Here is a 16674-nt window from a genome sequence, read left to right as displayed (position 1 = left end):
TGCCCTGAGCCAACTGCAGGACCTTGCCCTTGGCCTTGGTGAACCTCATGAGGTTGTCCTGGGCCCAGCTCTGCAGCCTCTCAATGTCCCTTGGGATGGATCCTTCCCTCCAGCAGTCAGCAGCACCACAGAGCTTGGTGCTGAGGGAGCCTCAGTGCCTCTCTCCATGCAACAACAAAGATGTTAACCAAGCCTGGTCCCAGTGCTGATCCCTGAAGGACTGCACTTGTCCCTGCCCTCCACCTGGGCATGGATCCAAGCTCAAGTGCAAACCAAGATCAGTGACCTCCAGCATGGGTGACATCAACAGGAGAGTCTTTGGGCATCATGGACATTTCCTCTGAGCAGCTGCTTGTGCAGGAAGCTGCAGGAGCTGCAGAGAGAACTTTGCTGCAGAGAGTGGTGCTGGCAGGAGCAGCTCCAGGGGGTCACAGGCTCCAGCTGCTCTTCATCCAAACCACGGCAGCAGGGTGAGGAACCCACAGGGCCAGGAGTCCCAGGGAGCTGCTTGAGCTGCTGTGGAAAACCATAGCAGGGCACTGGGAAAGTTCACCTTTGTTTCTGGAGGACTCTGGGTGCAGCGTGTCCCCGTCTGAGGGTGGGAGAAGTGTGAAGCCATGTCCAGCAGAAGGGGTGCAGGAGGTCAAGGGGAGCCATGTCCAGCAGAAGGGAGCAGGAGCTCCCCCATAGATGTCCTTCCCCCTGGGGTCTCTCACAGCTGTCCCTCCCCATGTGGTTGGCGGTGCTGGACACAGTGGTGCTGCAGCTCCTGGAGGTTCTGGGACCTCCTCAGGCAGCTGTTGCAGCAGGGGACACCGAGGGAGCCAGCCTGGGGACATGTGTGGGGCTGTGCCACCTCCATGGGCACACAAGAGAGGACACAGCCCCCCCTTCCCCCCCCGAGGGCACACACATGGGAATGGGACACGGGTGGGGATGTGCCACCTGCCATGGGGACACCGCTGACAACAGGGACACGCCATGGCTGCTGTCAGACCACTCCACTCCCCTGTCCCTCCCACATCCCTGTCCCCAGCCGTGGCTGTCTTGTCCCCATGGCCCTTCAGGGATGGCTGTCCCTGTCCCAGCCCCCTGTGGTGGTTTAAGCCTTAGCTTGGAGTTAAGAGCTCAGATGGGGGCAAGGCTGAGAATCTCTCCCCTGCTCACCCCTCCTCCCTCCCAGAAGAGAGGGAAAACAAAAGGAAAAACACCAGAAAGAAGCAAATCCACCAAGCAATGATTTGGAGTCGGCCTGGAAGTAGGGAGGTAAAGAGTTTTCTTTCAACACTATGTATATAAAACAATAACAGATAAGGTTCACAAGGGCAAGGAACAAGGATGGATGGGAGGGGAAAAAAAAACAGAATACAAAACCAGTCTCTGAAGAGGTGCAGAGGCAGCAGGGAAAAGATCAGGCTCCATGTGGCAGAGGAGCAGGAAGGCAGCTGCAGTAGCTCTCATCCAGGAGAGGCAGGAGCCAAAAGGAGAGAGCCTAATGACTGCAATGTCCTGCTTTTTATACCCTAGCTGGGCAGGGAGGGGGGAGTGGAAGAGACTCAGTTTCCCAGGGGGAAAATGCCCTGCAGGGAGGGCAAAGCACATGCAAGCCCTCCACCCTGCTCTGTGTTATTTTCAGAATGGGTGTTAACCCACCACAATCCACCCCTCTGTTCCACTTCCACTCTTCTGTCACAGCCCCTTCATCCAATCTTGACATGTGGTATTGGAATCCTTGGTGCAAGTCCCTTGTTATCCCGGCTCGCTCTCTCTCAGGGCAGTCTCTCTCTCTCTGGTGCTGGTCAATGTAGGTGGTGCTTGAACTGGGCAGGGATGTGGAGAAGAATCAGGAATCAGTCTGTTTTTGAAAGGGAAAGGAAAAAATCAGGAACAGTCCGTTGCTGTAGGGAAGCAGGTGAGATGACCCAGGAGTTCTCTGGGTTGGTGTGTGGTGTGTATGCTGAGTCTTGGATGCTAGGCTGATATTAAGCTAGGAGGGAGAAACTTTGAACAACTTATAACTATTCACACAGTGACTATAATACATTGATCCGCGCTGCCCCCTCTCAGTTCATCCCCTCTCAGCCAGAGTCACATTCTGCTGTGGGATACACTGAATGTCCCCAGTTTCTAACATGACTCAGTAGGTGTCACCAGGCCCCTCAGCCAAGACCACCCCTCGGGTTAGTCTGCACCCACCAGCAGCAGGGAAAACCCACACTGGCTTCCCCAGCAGGTTCTTCTCAGCAGTCACAGGAACTCCATCTCCATCCACTGTTTGCAGCAGGTGGGACTGGGCAAGACAAGCTCATTTCACAGATCCTCTGCTGGTCACTAACCAACTGGCTTGAGCTAGGTGTCTCTCCCAGTTCCTAAAGGCTCCACTCCCCATGGCTTTTAGGGCGGTTTTTAGCAAGCCAGTGGAGCGCTCAACCTTCCCTGCAGCTGGTGCAAGGTATGGGATGTGGTAAATCCACTCAATGCCATGTTCCTTTGCCCAGTCCCTTAGGAGATGGTTCTTGAAGTGGGTTCCATTGTCTGATTCAATCCTCCCAGGGGTGCTGTGTCTCCACAGGACATGTCTCTCTAGGTACAGGATGGTGTTGCGAGCAGTGGCATGAGGTACTGGGTAGGTCTCCAGCCACCCTGTACTTGCCTCCACCATGGTCAGTAGGTACTGCTTGCTACTGTGAGACCGAGGAAGGGTGATGTGGTCGATCTGCCAGGCCTCTCCGTACTTATATTTCGACCATCTCTCTCCATACCACAGAAGCTTTGTGTGCTTGGCCTGCTTGAAGGCAGCACAGATGTCACACTCATGGATTGACGAGAATGGAGACAGGGACGGCAGCACTCAATATGAGTAATAGAAATCATCCAACTTTATTGTTCCATGCTTTATTATTTATAGTCTTATCTTATGCATAGTTAATTCTATTCTAATTTAACACATACTATTGGTTTAACTCTAAAAGATTACATCATTATTTCACTACTCTGTGGTTTTTTCTACTAAGTCTAATTGCTCTTTTTCCCAGATCTTGCCTCCTCCTTATCTTGTTTGTCTCTTCTCAGGGGAAGCTTGACCTTAGCATACCAGGCACTTTTCCACAACTCCTACTCCATTGCTATATTTTCAACAGAAAGTCCTTCAAGGCCTGAATTGCACAGATGTTCCTGGGACCATTGTCCCTTCTCCCTAAGCCAATCCCCAACAATTCCCCCATTTTTCTTTTGTGCAAGTAAGGCCTTGGAGGTTATCCTTTGAACACTTTGCATGATACAATTATAGGCAAGTTTAACAACAATCAAAATTAGTACAATAATACTTAAAAACCTTAAAGCTTCTTTTATCAATTGTATAACCCACTGTGACACATTCCCAAATATTGATCTTAACCAATCATCCAAGGGACTTTTTACAATTGCAACAGCACGCGTGTGATTCCTTAGCCACTTAATCTCAGCATGCATTGACACTCCATGATCTGACAGGTTCAAACAACACATTCCATCAAAGTCTTCCACCCATACCCTTGAGCCATTGTTCCAGTATTGTAGGACTACAGAGCAAGCATAGTGAGTATAGCACAGTAAAGAAGGTAAAATAAAGCAAAGAAGAAGAAGTGCATATCAAGGGAACTCCTACAACTTATATAAACTCGGAGAGCCTCGTTGGCATAGCTTCATTGGTTCCCTATGAGTGACCACACATCGCACTGTTATAGATTATTGGTCCAACTCCTAATGACATGTGAGGTTGTTGATGCAGGTGTGTGTCCTGTTATTCCCACATAACTTTCTGTGTTTATAGCTACCAGTGTCCTGCTTTAGTTACATGCTGCAGGCACAGCACTGTTTTGCTACACTGCTAGCCACTTCTGCACTTATGCTGAGCATGGCCTACCACCATGTCAGGCTCTAGGCCTACACTGCCTGATCGCTCACACTGCTCGTCACTGGCATTTGGTCATAGGAGTTGTTCTCATCCTATACAAGATACTACTTGCATACACAGAAGCTAGCAAATTAAACCTAAGCTATATAGCAAAAGCAGGAGTTCTGTAGCGCAGCATGTCTAACAGACTGATGTAACCCATACAAGGCACAAAGCTTAAGCTGAACTAGTTACAATGTTCTAACAGAGCTGGCATAATACATGGTCAAAGATAACAGACATTGTAAAGAAGAACTTAGATCTTAATAGTTCTGATCTTTACATTTCACTCCTGACAGAGAAGACTTGATCATGCCTGAACACATTGCACACAGACATTAAGACACAAATCCTGTCTCACACTTCCCATCTGAGGGACGCTGGGAGCAATGAACGCAGGAGAAGCTGTCTTGATCCTGCTGTTATTTCTGAGCTATCAAGTAATGGCCACCTGCTAGTGCTTGCCTCAGACAATCCCTTTTGGATGCAGCCAGCTCTTTACAGGGTGCACAGTGGTCTAACATCATCCTCCATGTGCCAGAGCCCAGCAGAGGGGAAAAAGTCAAATTTGTGTGCTGAAATAAAGACAGTTTAATAGGACAGAAAATGAAAGGGAGATGTAATAATAATGATGATGATGATGATGATGATGATGATGGAAATCTAATTAGAATGTTGTCTTAGTTTAAAGAGTGGACAGAGATAATTTTACTCCCAATGGAAGTAAACCAAAGACACTCTTGTGGAACTGGAGATAAGTACAGAAATTGTATTCAGAAATAGACAGGAAAAATACAGAATGCATGAAAATGCACAAACCCCATCCCCCAAGCAGACTGAACCACAAACCCCAGCTGCTCCTTTTCTCTCCCACTCATTGACTCCCAGGCCTAAGCAGGCCATAATTGCACAGGAGAAAATTAGTCAGGCGTCTGCAGGTCTGTCCTTCATGTTAGCAGGAGATAAGGACTCCCTCCAAAGAGCTGGGTTGGTCTCTTCTCCCAAGAAACCAGCACCAGAACAAGAGGACACAGTCTCAAGCTGCGCCAGGGGAAGTTTAGGCTGGAGATGAGGAGAAAGTTCTTCACTGAGAGAGTTATTCATCATTGGAATGTGCTGCCCAGGGAGGTGGTGGAATCACTGTCTCTGGAGGTTTTCAAGAGGGGACTGGATATGGCACTTGGTGCCATGGTCTAGTTCTGTGGTGACAGGTTGGACTCGTTGACCTTTGACGTCTTTCCTCTGCCCAGCTGGAGACAGGACCCTTTACTTCTGGTCAGCATAGGCAGGGTTTGGGTTTTGTAGCTGCAGAGCAGAATTCCCTTCCTCCAGGTGGAAAGTAGGAGCAGCCCTTCTGCTCCACCCAACAGACCCTTCAGCAGCACTTTTCCTGGGTCCATGGCCTTTGGCTGTTGGTTGTTCTTGCACTTCCTATCCCCAAGGTTCCAGTCCCCAGGTAGGTTCACCATGCCACCTCCTCATGTCCCCCCTGGTCACACAGGGTGGCATGTGGTGTGTGCCAGCAGTGCCCTTTCCCTTGAGCAGAAAAAGCCTGAGCCTTAACTGCAGAGACACAGCTCAGTGTGAGAGAGGAAGGCATCCTCTTGGAAATGCTGGCACAAGGGCTGGGATACAGGCTTGTGGGGAGGAGGTGAGATTCTCTTGCAGTCCTGGAGGGAACTCCAGAACACCAATCAGCTCACAGCCCAGTGTTGATAGGCTCAAGAATTCATCCCTGAGCCACTCAGCTCTGACAAAGAGCTCCCAGAGCAGGAGCTGTCACAGTGACCATGTGCCAGGTGACTGCCTGCTCTTGGGCAGCTTCCAAAGCAAACTCTCAAGTCTATTGCCTTAGGCCTTTGCACAACTGCCCCACAGCAGAGCTCTTGTTTAGAGTTAGTGTCCTGTAAAGAGAGACCAATGGCCCTTCAAAATACCCCAGGAGGTCAGTGCTGAAGGGGCTCTTTGTGCCACAGGCCCTGGGCACTCACAACTGAGCAGAGGTGCTGCAGGAACAAACATCCTTCCTCTTGCCAGGGCAGCTCTGGCCCCACCATTAGCTCCAAGTGGCTGCCTGGGCACAAGAGCCCTCTTCATTGTGACCCTGTGGATGGTCACACCCTGCCCAGGGACAGTGCTGGCCAGGGCCAAGGAAAAGGGCATTGAAAGGACACTCAAGGGCCTTGGGTGAGCTGTGGCCAAGTTCCAGTCAGGGACAGGGCTGGAGCCAGAGTCTTGTTGGGGCCAGGGTCACTGGGACCTACCATCCCAGGGCAGCTCTGCAGAGTGGGACCCAGGTTGTCTGGGAGGGCTCAGTGGCCCCAGGCATTGTCAGGGTGAGGGCCAGGGCAGAGGATATTCCCCTCTGGTCTCTGCTCTGGGGAAGAAGACATGACCACTTTGGGTCCTGGAGTGCAAGGGCAATGGGGTGGGCTGGAGCTGAGCACTGCAACCACCCCAGCACTTCCCCCAAATGAGCTCTCATCTCCCAGTGGTCAGCACCCCCCAGTGCTCCCCAGCAGTGCTTCCAGTCACTGAAGATCTCAGTGTCGAGGCTTTAAGCACTGAGGTATCTTAAACCATACCTTACAGGCCTCCTAGATAGGTCCCAGAGGGGGTACCAAAAAGTGTAATCTCCTGTTATTCCATGCCCATAAGCCCTGCATTTCTATAACCACTGCCATTTCTCTTTGTTCTTCCATTTTTTGTACCTCTCTGCTCCCAGGAGGACAGGTGGAGCTTTATCTTGGGTTTGTGCAGGGGACTCAGGCTTGTTCAGCCTTGGCCAGGCTGCCACTTGGGGCCTGGAGTGGCCTGGCTTGGCCTGGAGCTGGCAAGCAGAATTTCTCTTGGGGGTGGGGAGGAGGGTGCATGTGAGGCCTGGGTGTTTGGCCTGGTTTGGAGGAAGGTGGTGTGAAGCTTTGGCTTAAGGAGGTTCTGAGGTTCTTGGAGAACCATGGCTGAGGTGGATGATGGATTTTGTGCTGCTGTATGCAGTTGTGATTGATACTTCCACTGCCACTTCTTTCTTTCATAGCCAGCAGGGAGCATTGTCCTTTACTCCCCTGGGAAGGGCTGAAGAGCAGCTGTCTCGCTCCTCAAACCAAGACACTCAGCCACTCTGCTGTCCCTACTGCCCAGGCCACCAGTTGTCCTCCCATCTCCCAGTGTTCCCAAGAAGAGTCGTCAGTCTCAGCCCCAAATTTCCCCAGGGGGCTGGAGAGGTGTCAGGGATGGCTCTTAGTGACCCTAGGTTTGAGTTTGGTGTCACCTCTGGAGCATTACTGGGTTGAAAGACTGGGCTGGGAGGTGAGGGAGACTGGAAGGTGGCAGTGCAGGGAAAGGAGAGGCACTGGGAGATGGGGAGGGTCTGGCTTTTGGAGTCTTCATGTTGAAGCAGTGAGTGGTCACTGCTGTCAGCAGTACTCTATCCACCCCACCCCCCAGTGCCCCTGGAGGTCTGGGCTGTTTGATTTGCAGCTGCCCCATGCAGGAAGCTGGAGAGATGCCAAGGAAGGTGGATGGATCCGTGCCAGAGGTGAGGGTGACTGCGTGCCAGGGCTGGGCTTGTTGCCAGGGCTGGTGCCACTGCCAAGCCTGCCTTTGCCCTGGGGGCTCTTAGGAGGAAGAAGGAGGAGTCCTGGGAGGGATAAATCTGCCCCTCACCTTCCCCAGCTTCACCCAGGACTTACCACACCACAGAGGAAAATGAAGGTGGCAGTGGTCGGCGTGGCTCTGCTCTTCACCATCCTGCTGTGCACCCCAGCAGATGCCAAGGTAGGACTCCAGTGCCACAGGGAGGGGCTCATGGGGATGGGTCATGGCTACAGGACATGTGGAATGAAATTGGAGTGGTGAGGATGAAACCCCTTGATTTGGCCTCTCCCTTGCCCAAGCAAGAGGCTCCTCCAGGCTCCCCTGCCTCTCCTGGCAATGCAGCTCTCTCCCTCCCACAGCTCCATCTCTTCCCTCCACTTCCCCCACTAAGCAGCTTCTTGTGCCCAAGGCCTGAGTTCCTCAGTGAATGCCTGGAGCTGTTCCCTCCCTGGGAAGGTCCAACACCAAAGCTGGGAAGGCTCCCACCAGTTTCTTCTCTTGGTGACCCCACACCCCTCCCTTCTGCAACTCCCCAGCCCATACTTTTGCTCCCCTCAAACATCTTCTGCCTGAGATCTCCTCCATGTCCTATCTAATGTCCCCAGATGCCCTCCCTTTGATCTCTCCCAATGCCTTTCTTTCCATCTTGTCCCTCAGCCCTTTGCCTTTCATCCTCTCCATTGCAGTGGTCGCCCCAAATCCTCTTCCTGCCATAGCCATTCCCAAACACTCTCCCAGTCCCCTTGGTTTTGGCCTCTTTCTTCTGCCCCCACCAACCAGCTCTCTTGATGTCCCCATGCCCCCTCATCTTGAATTCTTTACCTATCAATTGCACCCCACACTGTCCTGCCCCTTCAACACTCCAGCCCAGTCCATTGGGGTCCATTAATTCACCCCAGTGCTCTGTTGTTGGAAGCCTTTTCCTTAACCTCATCCTCTTTGGAGACCTGAATTCCCTACACTCTTCTTGTCTCCATCCCCAGCCCTGGACCCTGCATGGAGAGGCATCCCAGGGGAACTTGGAGGAATCAGGCTGAGGGGAGCAGAAGGCATTTTCCCCTTCAGACCAGAGGGAAGCCTTTGGCCTGCTGGGACTGAGGACACTTGTGCCCCACTCAGGGCCCCACTGAGGTTCCTTCCAGGTCACCTCTTTGCTCTTCCTCCCTAGGCACTGCTGGAAAGCATTGAGGAAAATTCTCAACTGGATGTAAGTAGTGAGGTGGACTTGGAGGGCATCCAGTCTGGGGAACGGGAGGGCATTTTGGCCCTCCCATCTCTTGCTGGGACTGGAGGTATCCCAGTGACCAGTGAGGTCTCCTGGTCTCTCTGCAGGTGAATGTAGCCAAACCTGAGCCATTGGAGAGTGTCGAGGTGGGTACCACGAGTTCTGCTGGCCCCACCCCCTCCCTTCCCATGGCCACAACACTGCAGAGCATCCCAGGGTGCTCCAGCACACCCCAGTGCATCCCACTGCAACTCCAGAGAATACCCCAGCACCCCAGTGCTTTCCAAGGGAAGACATCTCCCCCAGAGCCCCCTTTGCATCCCCATCCACCCCAGTACAACCCAGTACACCCCCGGATGCCCCAGTACACAACCACACAGCCAGGTGGGCCCCTTCCCAGGACCCTCACTGCCTTCTGGGCACCACCATCCAAGCTCATCTGCTCCAGAAGCAACTTCCCCAAGGACTCCATTGCTTCCCCCCATCCTCCCAGCACACCCCAGTGCACCCAGACTTGTCCCTAACCTCCCTTTCTCCCCAGCTGCCTGCGGCTGATGTCCTGCTGGAGCGGGTGCGCCAGAAGCGCCTGGCTGTAGCTGCTGAAGCTGCTGTCTAGGTGAGCAGCACCAGGGCATTCCTAACCCCACAAAGAATCCTGGGCCCTGGGGCATCCCTGAGCCCTCTGGGGTGGGCAGACCTTAGGTGTCAGAAAAGGAAACAGAGGTCACTGTTGCTGATCCGTGCCCCAGGGGACACAGCACAGAGCTGGCTCTGTGCCTTTGCTTCAACTCAGTAGGGCTCTACAGACCCAGAGGGTCGCTGTGCAGGCCAGGCAGAGGCTTTGGTGCCACACAGACCCCCACAGGCACAGTAAGAGCTGGGCAGGGCTCTGGGAGATTTAGGGACATCCCAGGGTAACCACACACTGGGCAAGGGGCTCTGGTGACATCTGGATCTCAGGAGAGCCAAATCCTGTCCAGGGTATATTGAGAGCTCCAATTCCCTTCTCTTTCCCCAAGTCTCTGCAAAGAGACATGGTGGGGACAAGGTTCCTCTTATGTCCTAGCTGACCCTGGGAGTCTCTCTCTTTCAGGGCTGGAACTGCTGGTGACACCTCTGTCCTGGCCCCCTTCAGAGGAAAGAGGAGATGATCATCCCTGGATGTCCCCACCTGATCCCCTGGGAGCCCTGGGCCATGTCCCTCTCATGATCAATAAACCCCCTCAGCAAAGCTGCACTCTGTGTGTCCAGGACCATGTTGCCCCTCCTCTGCCATTGCCACAACACCTGCATCCTCTGGCAGCACCACAGTGAGGAGCAGACTGGCAGAGGGCAGGTCTGGCAGCCTGGATACCTGGGAGCCTTTGTCCAGAGAGGGTTCCCCTGGAGCACCCTGCCATGAGGCTGGGAGATGCAGGCAGTCACAATGCCAGGCCTTGGGCAGGTGGTGTTTGGGAGGGGTGAAACGCTCTGGTGTTTTGGGGTGAGGGCAGGTGAGGAGCATGGAGAAGCAGCTGGGCCCCCTGGTTCCTCTGCCCCACTCTGGCAGGGGTGGTGGTTCCCTGTCCCATGGGCTCAGCACCCCTGGGCTCACAGGAGATTTCAGAGCCCCATGCAGAGCCCAGAGGCCTTCCTGGCCCTCAGCCCACACTCTTCTCTGGCGTACCCCAACGCAGACCAGGAGGGCAGGCCATGGGCACAAGACACTGGTTGGATGCTCCTCTGTCCCCTGCCCTGTGTGGCCCAGCCTTGGGGACTTTGTGTCCATTCTCTGGGCTGTGCTTTGGTCTCTCCAGGCATGCACTGAGTTACCAGCCACTGTCACAGCAGCAATGTTTCCCTCACCCCATGGCATGTGGTGATCTCAAGGGTCTTTTCCAGCCTCAGTGGTTCCATGATTGCATCATTTCCTCTCTTCAGTGGGGGTGACTTCAGGGCAATATTTCCCTGGATGCAGAGGGAGACCTTAGCATCCCCAGGGCAGCCAAATGCAAGAGGAATGGTGGGCAGCAGCTTCCTGTGGCTTATCCCTGGACTGCAGGGAACCAACAGGAAACCACAACTAGGGCCTAACAGTACTTAAAGGGCTGATCAGAAAGCTGTGGAGGGATTCTGAGCAGGGCCTGGTGTGACAAGGCAGGGGCTGATGGTTTGACCTGAGGGAGATTCAGACTGGAGAGAAGGAAGAAATATTTGACACTGAGGGAGGTGAGAGCCTCGCCCAGGTTGCCCAGGGAGGTGGGAGATGCCCAATCCTGGAACCATTCCAGAGGAGATTGGAGGGGGGCTTTGAGCAGCCTGCTCTAGTTGCAGATGTTCCTGATCATTGCAAGCAGGTTGGTCTCTGTGATCTTTAAAGGTCTCTTCCAACCCAAAGCATTGTATGATTCTGGGATTCTTTGGGATTCTTGAGGACAAAACATGGAGAGGTGTCCTGGCTTGAGCTGGAATAGAACCAACTCTGTTCAGGGATCTGACTGCTCAGCTCAGTCTCTGCTCAGTGCCAGCACTTTCTGATGTTCAGAGCAGGTTTGCACGGTGGCTGCCTCTGGCAGTGAGAATGCTGATGTTCAGAGTGCCTGCCAAGGATTGGTGTGCAGGCCAAGGTCACTGCTCCATCTTGTGTTCCACCTTGGGGATGCAGAGTAAAAGGCTGCACTTGCAGGGAGGAATGGACAGGAGAGGTGACCCTGAACTGATCAACAAGGGATTCCACTCCATCCACATCACGCTCAGTGTAAAGCTGAGGCACCACCAGCATGACGCCTCTTCCTCAGTGGCCAACACCCGAGGGGGACTCTGTTCTGCCTTCTGTCACAATCCATGAGTTCCTATTACAGTCTGAAGGGGGAACTTCAGCCTAGTCCCTGACTGCAAGGAGTGAAAGTAAAACAACTTTTTAGTACCCACTGGACACGAAAGCAAAATAATGCTAAGGTCTACAGAAGTCATTCCTGTGACCCTGTGATCCTGGGATAGAGAGCAGTGTCACAGCAGATTGGTCACAGACTCCAATATGATAATTGAAGAGGTTCATGAGAGCATCTGAGGGCCCTTGTTCATGCCCCAAATAGCTGCTGTAAGCCAGCAAAAAACCACAGCTGGGTCAATGAGCTCATTCTGACACAACTGACACAATAGGTCCCAGAGGACTGGAAGCTGGCCAACATGGTGCCCATCCACAAGCAGGGCCGGATGGATAAGCCAGGCCTGTCAGCCTGACCTCAGTGCCAGGCAAGATCATGGAACAGGCCATCCTGAGTGCAATCACACAGCACTTACAGGATGGCCAAGGGATCAGGCCCAGCCAGGATGGATTTAGGAAGGGCAGGTCCTGCCTGACCAACCTGATCTCCTTCTATGATCAGGTGACCCACCTGGTGGATGTGGGGAGGCCTGTGGATTTAGTCTATCTGGACCTCAGCAAGGCCTTTGACACTGTCCCCCATAGCAAACTCCTGGCCAAGCTGTCAGCCCATGGCTTGGATAGGAGCACACTGCATTGGGTTAGGAACTGGCTGGAGGGGCGAGCCCAGAGAGTGGTGGTGAATGGTGCCACAGCCAGCTGGCAGCCAGTCACTAGTGGTGTGCCCCAAGGATCAGTGCTGGGCCCTGTGCTCTTTAACATCTTTATTGATGATCTGGATGAGGGTATAGAGTCCATCATCAGTAAATTTGCAGGTGACACCAAGCTGGGGGCAGGAGTTGATCTGCTGGAGGGTGGAGAGGCTCTGCAGAGGGACCTCGACAGGCTGGAGAGATGGGCAGAGTCCAAGGGCATGAGATTGAACACATCCAAGTGCCAGGTTCTGCACATTGGCCACACCAACCCCATGCAGAGCTACAGGCTGGGGTCAGAGTGGCTGGAGAGCAGCCAGGCAGAGAGGGACCTGGGGGTACTGGTCGATGGTAGGCTGAACATGAGCCTGCAGTGTGCCCAGGCAGCCAAGAGGGCCAATGGCATCCTGGCCTGCATCAGGAAGAGTGTGGCCAGCAGGAGCAGGGAGGTCATTCTGCCCCTGTACACTGCACTGGGTAGGCCACACCTCGAGTACTGTGTCCAGTTCTGGGCCCCTCAGTTTAGGAAGGAGGTTGACTTGCTGGAAGGTGTCCAGAGAAGGGCAACAAAGTTGGTGAGGGGTTTGGAACACAAGACCTATGAGGAGAGACTGAGGGAGCTGGGGTTGCTTAGCCTGGAGAAGAGGAGACTCAGGGGTGACCTTACTACTCTCTCCAGCTACCTGAAGGGAGGTTGTAGACAGGCAGATGTTGGTCTCTTCTGCCAGGCAGCCAGTACCAGAACAAGGGGACACAGTCTCAGGCTGCGCCAGGGGAGGTTTAGGTTGGATGTTAGGAAGAAGTTCTATATAGAGAGAGTGATTGCCCATTGGAATGGGCTGCCTAGGGAGGTGGTGGAGTTGCTGTCATTGGAGGTGTTCAGGAGGAGACTTGATGGGGTGCTTGGTGCCATGGGTTAGTTGATTGGGTGGTGTTGGATTGGTTGAAGGGGGACACGATGATCTTGGAGGTCTCTTCCAACCTGGTTTATTCTATATTCTATATTCTATATTCTATATTCTATATTCTATATTCTATATTCTATATTCTATATTCTACTTCCTCCTGATTGCCCTGAGGATATTAAATTCACTGCTTCATGGTCACTGCAGCCAAGGATGTCTCTGAGCCTCACATTGGTTACCAGCCCTTCCCTGTTGGTGAGAACAAGGTGCAGCATAAATTGATAACCTCTGGGACAAGAGGGCACTCAGAGGGAGGCTGAGCCAGCCCTTGGCTTTCTCTTCCATGGAACAGGCAGGGAGGATGGAGAGATGTCAGTGAGGGGGATGAGAGATTGAGGTGAACTTGGAGAGAGGACTGGGTGTCTTCAAAGGCAGAGGTGCAGCTATGGGACACCATAGGGCAGTTTGTGGTGGGGACCACTGAGGGCATTGGCAAGGCTGAAAGCCCTCATCAGAGATGACCTCTTCATCACCATGGCTGTGGCCATTGTCTCTGCAACCAGAAGGTAGCTGAACTTCATTCACAAAGACCTCATTGCCTCCCTGCCCCACCCAGCACTGTCACACCATAGACCTGCTCCAGCCATTGCACATCCTCACATCCCACTGCCCCAGGAAGAGCCCTGAGCCATGTCTGAGGGACAGGATCTCCCTTCCAAGGGGCAGGGGGCCAGGACTTGGCCCTTTGGCTTGATCAAGCCCATCCAGGTTTGCTCAGCATCAGAGCAACCCTGGCACCGTCTTGAGCTCCAGGTTGTTGCTCTTGCTTCTGCTTTTCTGCTCTAACAAGCCCCTGGGGAGGCTTTGTCAGTGATGGTCCTCAGTGGGACCCATTAGGGCTCCAGCAAAGTTGGCAGTTGGCATTTGGCTTCCTGAGAGGTTTCTTCAGCTTGCTCTCAGTCTCTGAGACTCATGGACTCGACACCAAGGCCACCAGAGGAGTCATTAAATGCCTGGGGCTGGTCCTCTGCTGCTGAGCTGGGCCAGGCTCCTGGGCTGGAGGGAGCTGCTGTTCAAGCAGGCAGCACTGCAGAGAGACAGCTCTGCCCAGGAGCTGCTCCTCTGCACAGGGCAGCAGGACTGAGGGCACTGCCAGGGCATCTCAAGGAGGTGAGGAAGGCAGAGAGAGCTTCAAGGTAGCCAGGACAGGTTGGGAGCTGAGAGCTCAAAGAGGAGAAAGCTTCCCAGCCCTGGACGTGGTGAGTCTGTGGTGTCCTAACCTGTCTGATGTCTTTGCTTTCAACAGTCCTCCATGCTCAGAGACAGACCATGTCCAACAGCAGCTCCATCACCCACTTCCTCCTGCTGGCATTCATAGGCTCAGGGCACCTGCAGCTCCTGCACTTCTGGCTCTTCCTGGCCACCTACCTGGCTGCCCTGCTGGGTAACAGTCTCATCATCACCACCATAGCCTGCGACCACCACCTCCACACCCCCATGTACTTCTTCCTCCTCAACCTCACCCTCATTGACCTGGGCTACATCTCCACCACTGTCCCCAAATCCATGGCCAATTCCCTCTGGGACACCAGGGACATCTCCTATGCAGGATGTGCTGCTCAGGTCTTTTTTATTGTCTTTTCCGTTTCAGGAGAGCTTTATCTCCTCACCATCATGGCCTACGATCGCTACGCTGCCATCTGCAGACCCCTGCACTATGAGACCCTCCTGGGCAGCAGAGTTTGTGTCCTCCTGGCAGCAGCTGCCTGGGCCTGTGGCTTTCTCACTGCTCTGCTGCACACCACCAATACCTTTTCCCTGCCCCTCTGCCAGGGCAATGCTGTGGAGCAGTTCTTCTGTGAGATCCCCCAGATCCTCAAGCTCTCCTGCTCCACCTCCTACCTCAGGGAACTTGTGCTAATCGTGCTCAGTGCCTCTTTATTCTTTGTTTGCTTTGTGTTCATTGTGGTGTCCTATGTGCAGATCTTCAGGGCAGTGCTGAGGATCCCCTCTCAGCAGGGACGCCACAAAGCCTTTGCCACCTGCCTGCCTCACCTGGCTGTGGTCTCCCTATTTATCACCACTGGCTTCTTTGCCTACCTGAAGCCCCTTTCCATGTCCTCCACATCCCTGGATCTGGTGATGGCAGTTCTGTACTCAGTGGTGCCTCCAGCAGTGAACCCTCTCATTTACAGCCTGAGGAACCAGGAGATGAAAGCTGCCTTCAGCAAACTGATCCCTGGATGTTTTCAGAAGCAATAAATTCTTTGTCTTCTCCTGCAGATGCCTTTCTCCTTCTAATGCCTCTCAGGGCAGGCCCAGCCTGGCTTCTATACCTTTTGCTTCTGGTGAGGGATTTTGACTTGTGAGGATGCTGTCATCTCCTCTCTCTTTTCTTTTCTCTCCAAGGGTTTGTGAAAGAAGAGCTGTGCTCCTTGTTTGTTTAAACAAAATCAAAGCCCTTTCAGTAACAGTTTCCTGCCCCAAATCCTTCTTCCAAGACTTTGCTGGAACTTCAGGGACAGTTTCCCAAGTGCCCAAGAGAGTGTCTCATAGATGAAGGCAGCAGTGACCAGCTAAACCATGTGAGTGTGCAGGGGTGGGGCAGGCAGAACTGTTCTGCAGAGAGAGGCCTCCTGAGAGAGATGTGAAGGAGCAGCAGAGCAGGAGCAGGTCCAAAGCTGTTTGCTGGATCTGAGCCTGGGAAAGCTGCCACAGGTCAATCACCCTGGAGCAGTGGTACAGCTTGAAGGGGGAACTGCAGCCTAGTCCCTGACTGCAAGAACTGAAAGTAAAATAAATGACCATTGGCTGTGAAAGGAAAAGAATGACGAGGTCTGTAGAATTAATTTGACTGCTAATGGGCACACAGAGCAGAGGCATCAACAGTTCTTTCTCTTTTCTCCTTCTCTCACTTCTGCTTGCAACCTCTCTCCCTGTGGGAGCTTCAGGCTGTGCCTAGAAAATTTTCCACAGATCTTGAACAGAAAGTGGTAGAATGTAAATAAATTGCTGCTCTTTCTCTCATCCCTTTGTGTCGAGGGGCTTAGGGAGGGGGGCAGGGAAGGGGAAGCTATTACCTGCCCTGGTTTGTGTCTAGGGGGCTTCTTGTGGTGTTTCTAAACTGTAAATACCTGTAAATATTGTAAATATTGTATATTTTGTACATATTTGTTGCATTTCATTGTAGATTGTGGTTTTGCTTGCAACTCCAGCTTCATTTGCTCCCAGCTGAGCTGCTCTGGCAATTTCGTGTTGGGGGGAATTTTCAACCCACCACACTCTCTCTCATGGCCTTGCCAGGGGATCTCTGTTTTGACTCCTGTGAGAAGGAGCAGGAAGGAGGAAGGGAGTAGGGGAGGAGGTGAACTGTGCCCTGGATCCATCCAGGGGGTTCTGAGAAGTTTCTGTGCTGTTTATAAACTGTATCTATTAAATATTGTGCATCTGTTGTG

The 16674-nt window shown here is 53.1% G+C and overlaps 1 protein-coding gene and 1 long non-coding RNA gene across 2 annotated transcripts; both read left to right on the top strand.

The window, feature by feature from the left end:
• Nucleotides 1–7457: 7457 nt before the first annotated feature.
• Nucleotides 7458–9993, top strand: LOC137456657 (uncharacterized). The gene is made up of 6 exons (XR_010991071.1): nucleotides 7458–7472; nucleotides 7557–7711; nucleotides 8700–8738; nucleotides 8864–8902; nucleotides 9298–9372; nucleotides 9850–9993. It is a non-coding gene; the product is annotated as an uncharacterized lncRNA (long non-coding RNA).
• Nucleotides 9994–14548: 4555 nt separating this feature from the next.
• On the top strand, nucleotides 14549–15481 carry LOC137456682 (olfactory receptor 14A16-like). The gene has a single exon (XM_068168241.1). It carries the CDS (start codon nucleotides 14549–14551, stop codon nucleotides 15479–15481), a length of 933 nt encoding a protein of 310 aa, XP_068024342.1.
• Nucleotides 15482–16674: the final 1193 nt, after the last annotated feature.

Source organism: Melanerpes formicivorus, unplaced genomic scaffold (assembly GCF_026170545.1).
Source record: "Melanerpes formicivorus ecotype bairdi unplaced genomic scaffold, bMelFor1.0.p_v2 SCAF_134, whole genome shotgun sequence".
Lineage (NCBI taxonomy): Eukaryota > Metazoa > Chordata > Aves > Piciformes > Picidae > Melanerpes > Melanerpes formicivorus.
This window is presented reverse-complemented; position numbering and strand designations above follow the sequence as displayed.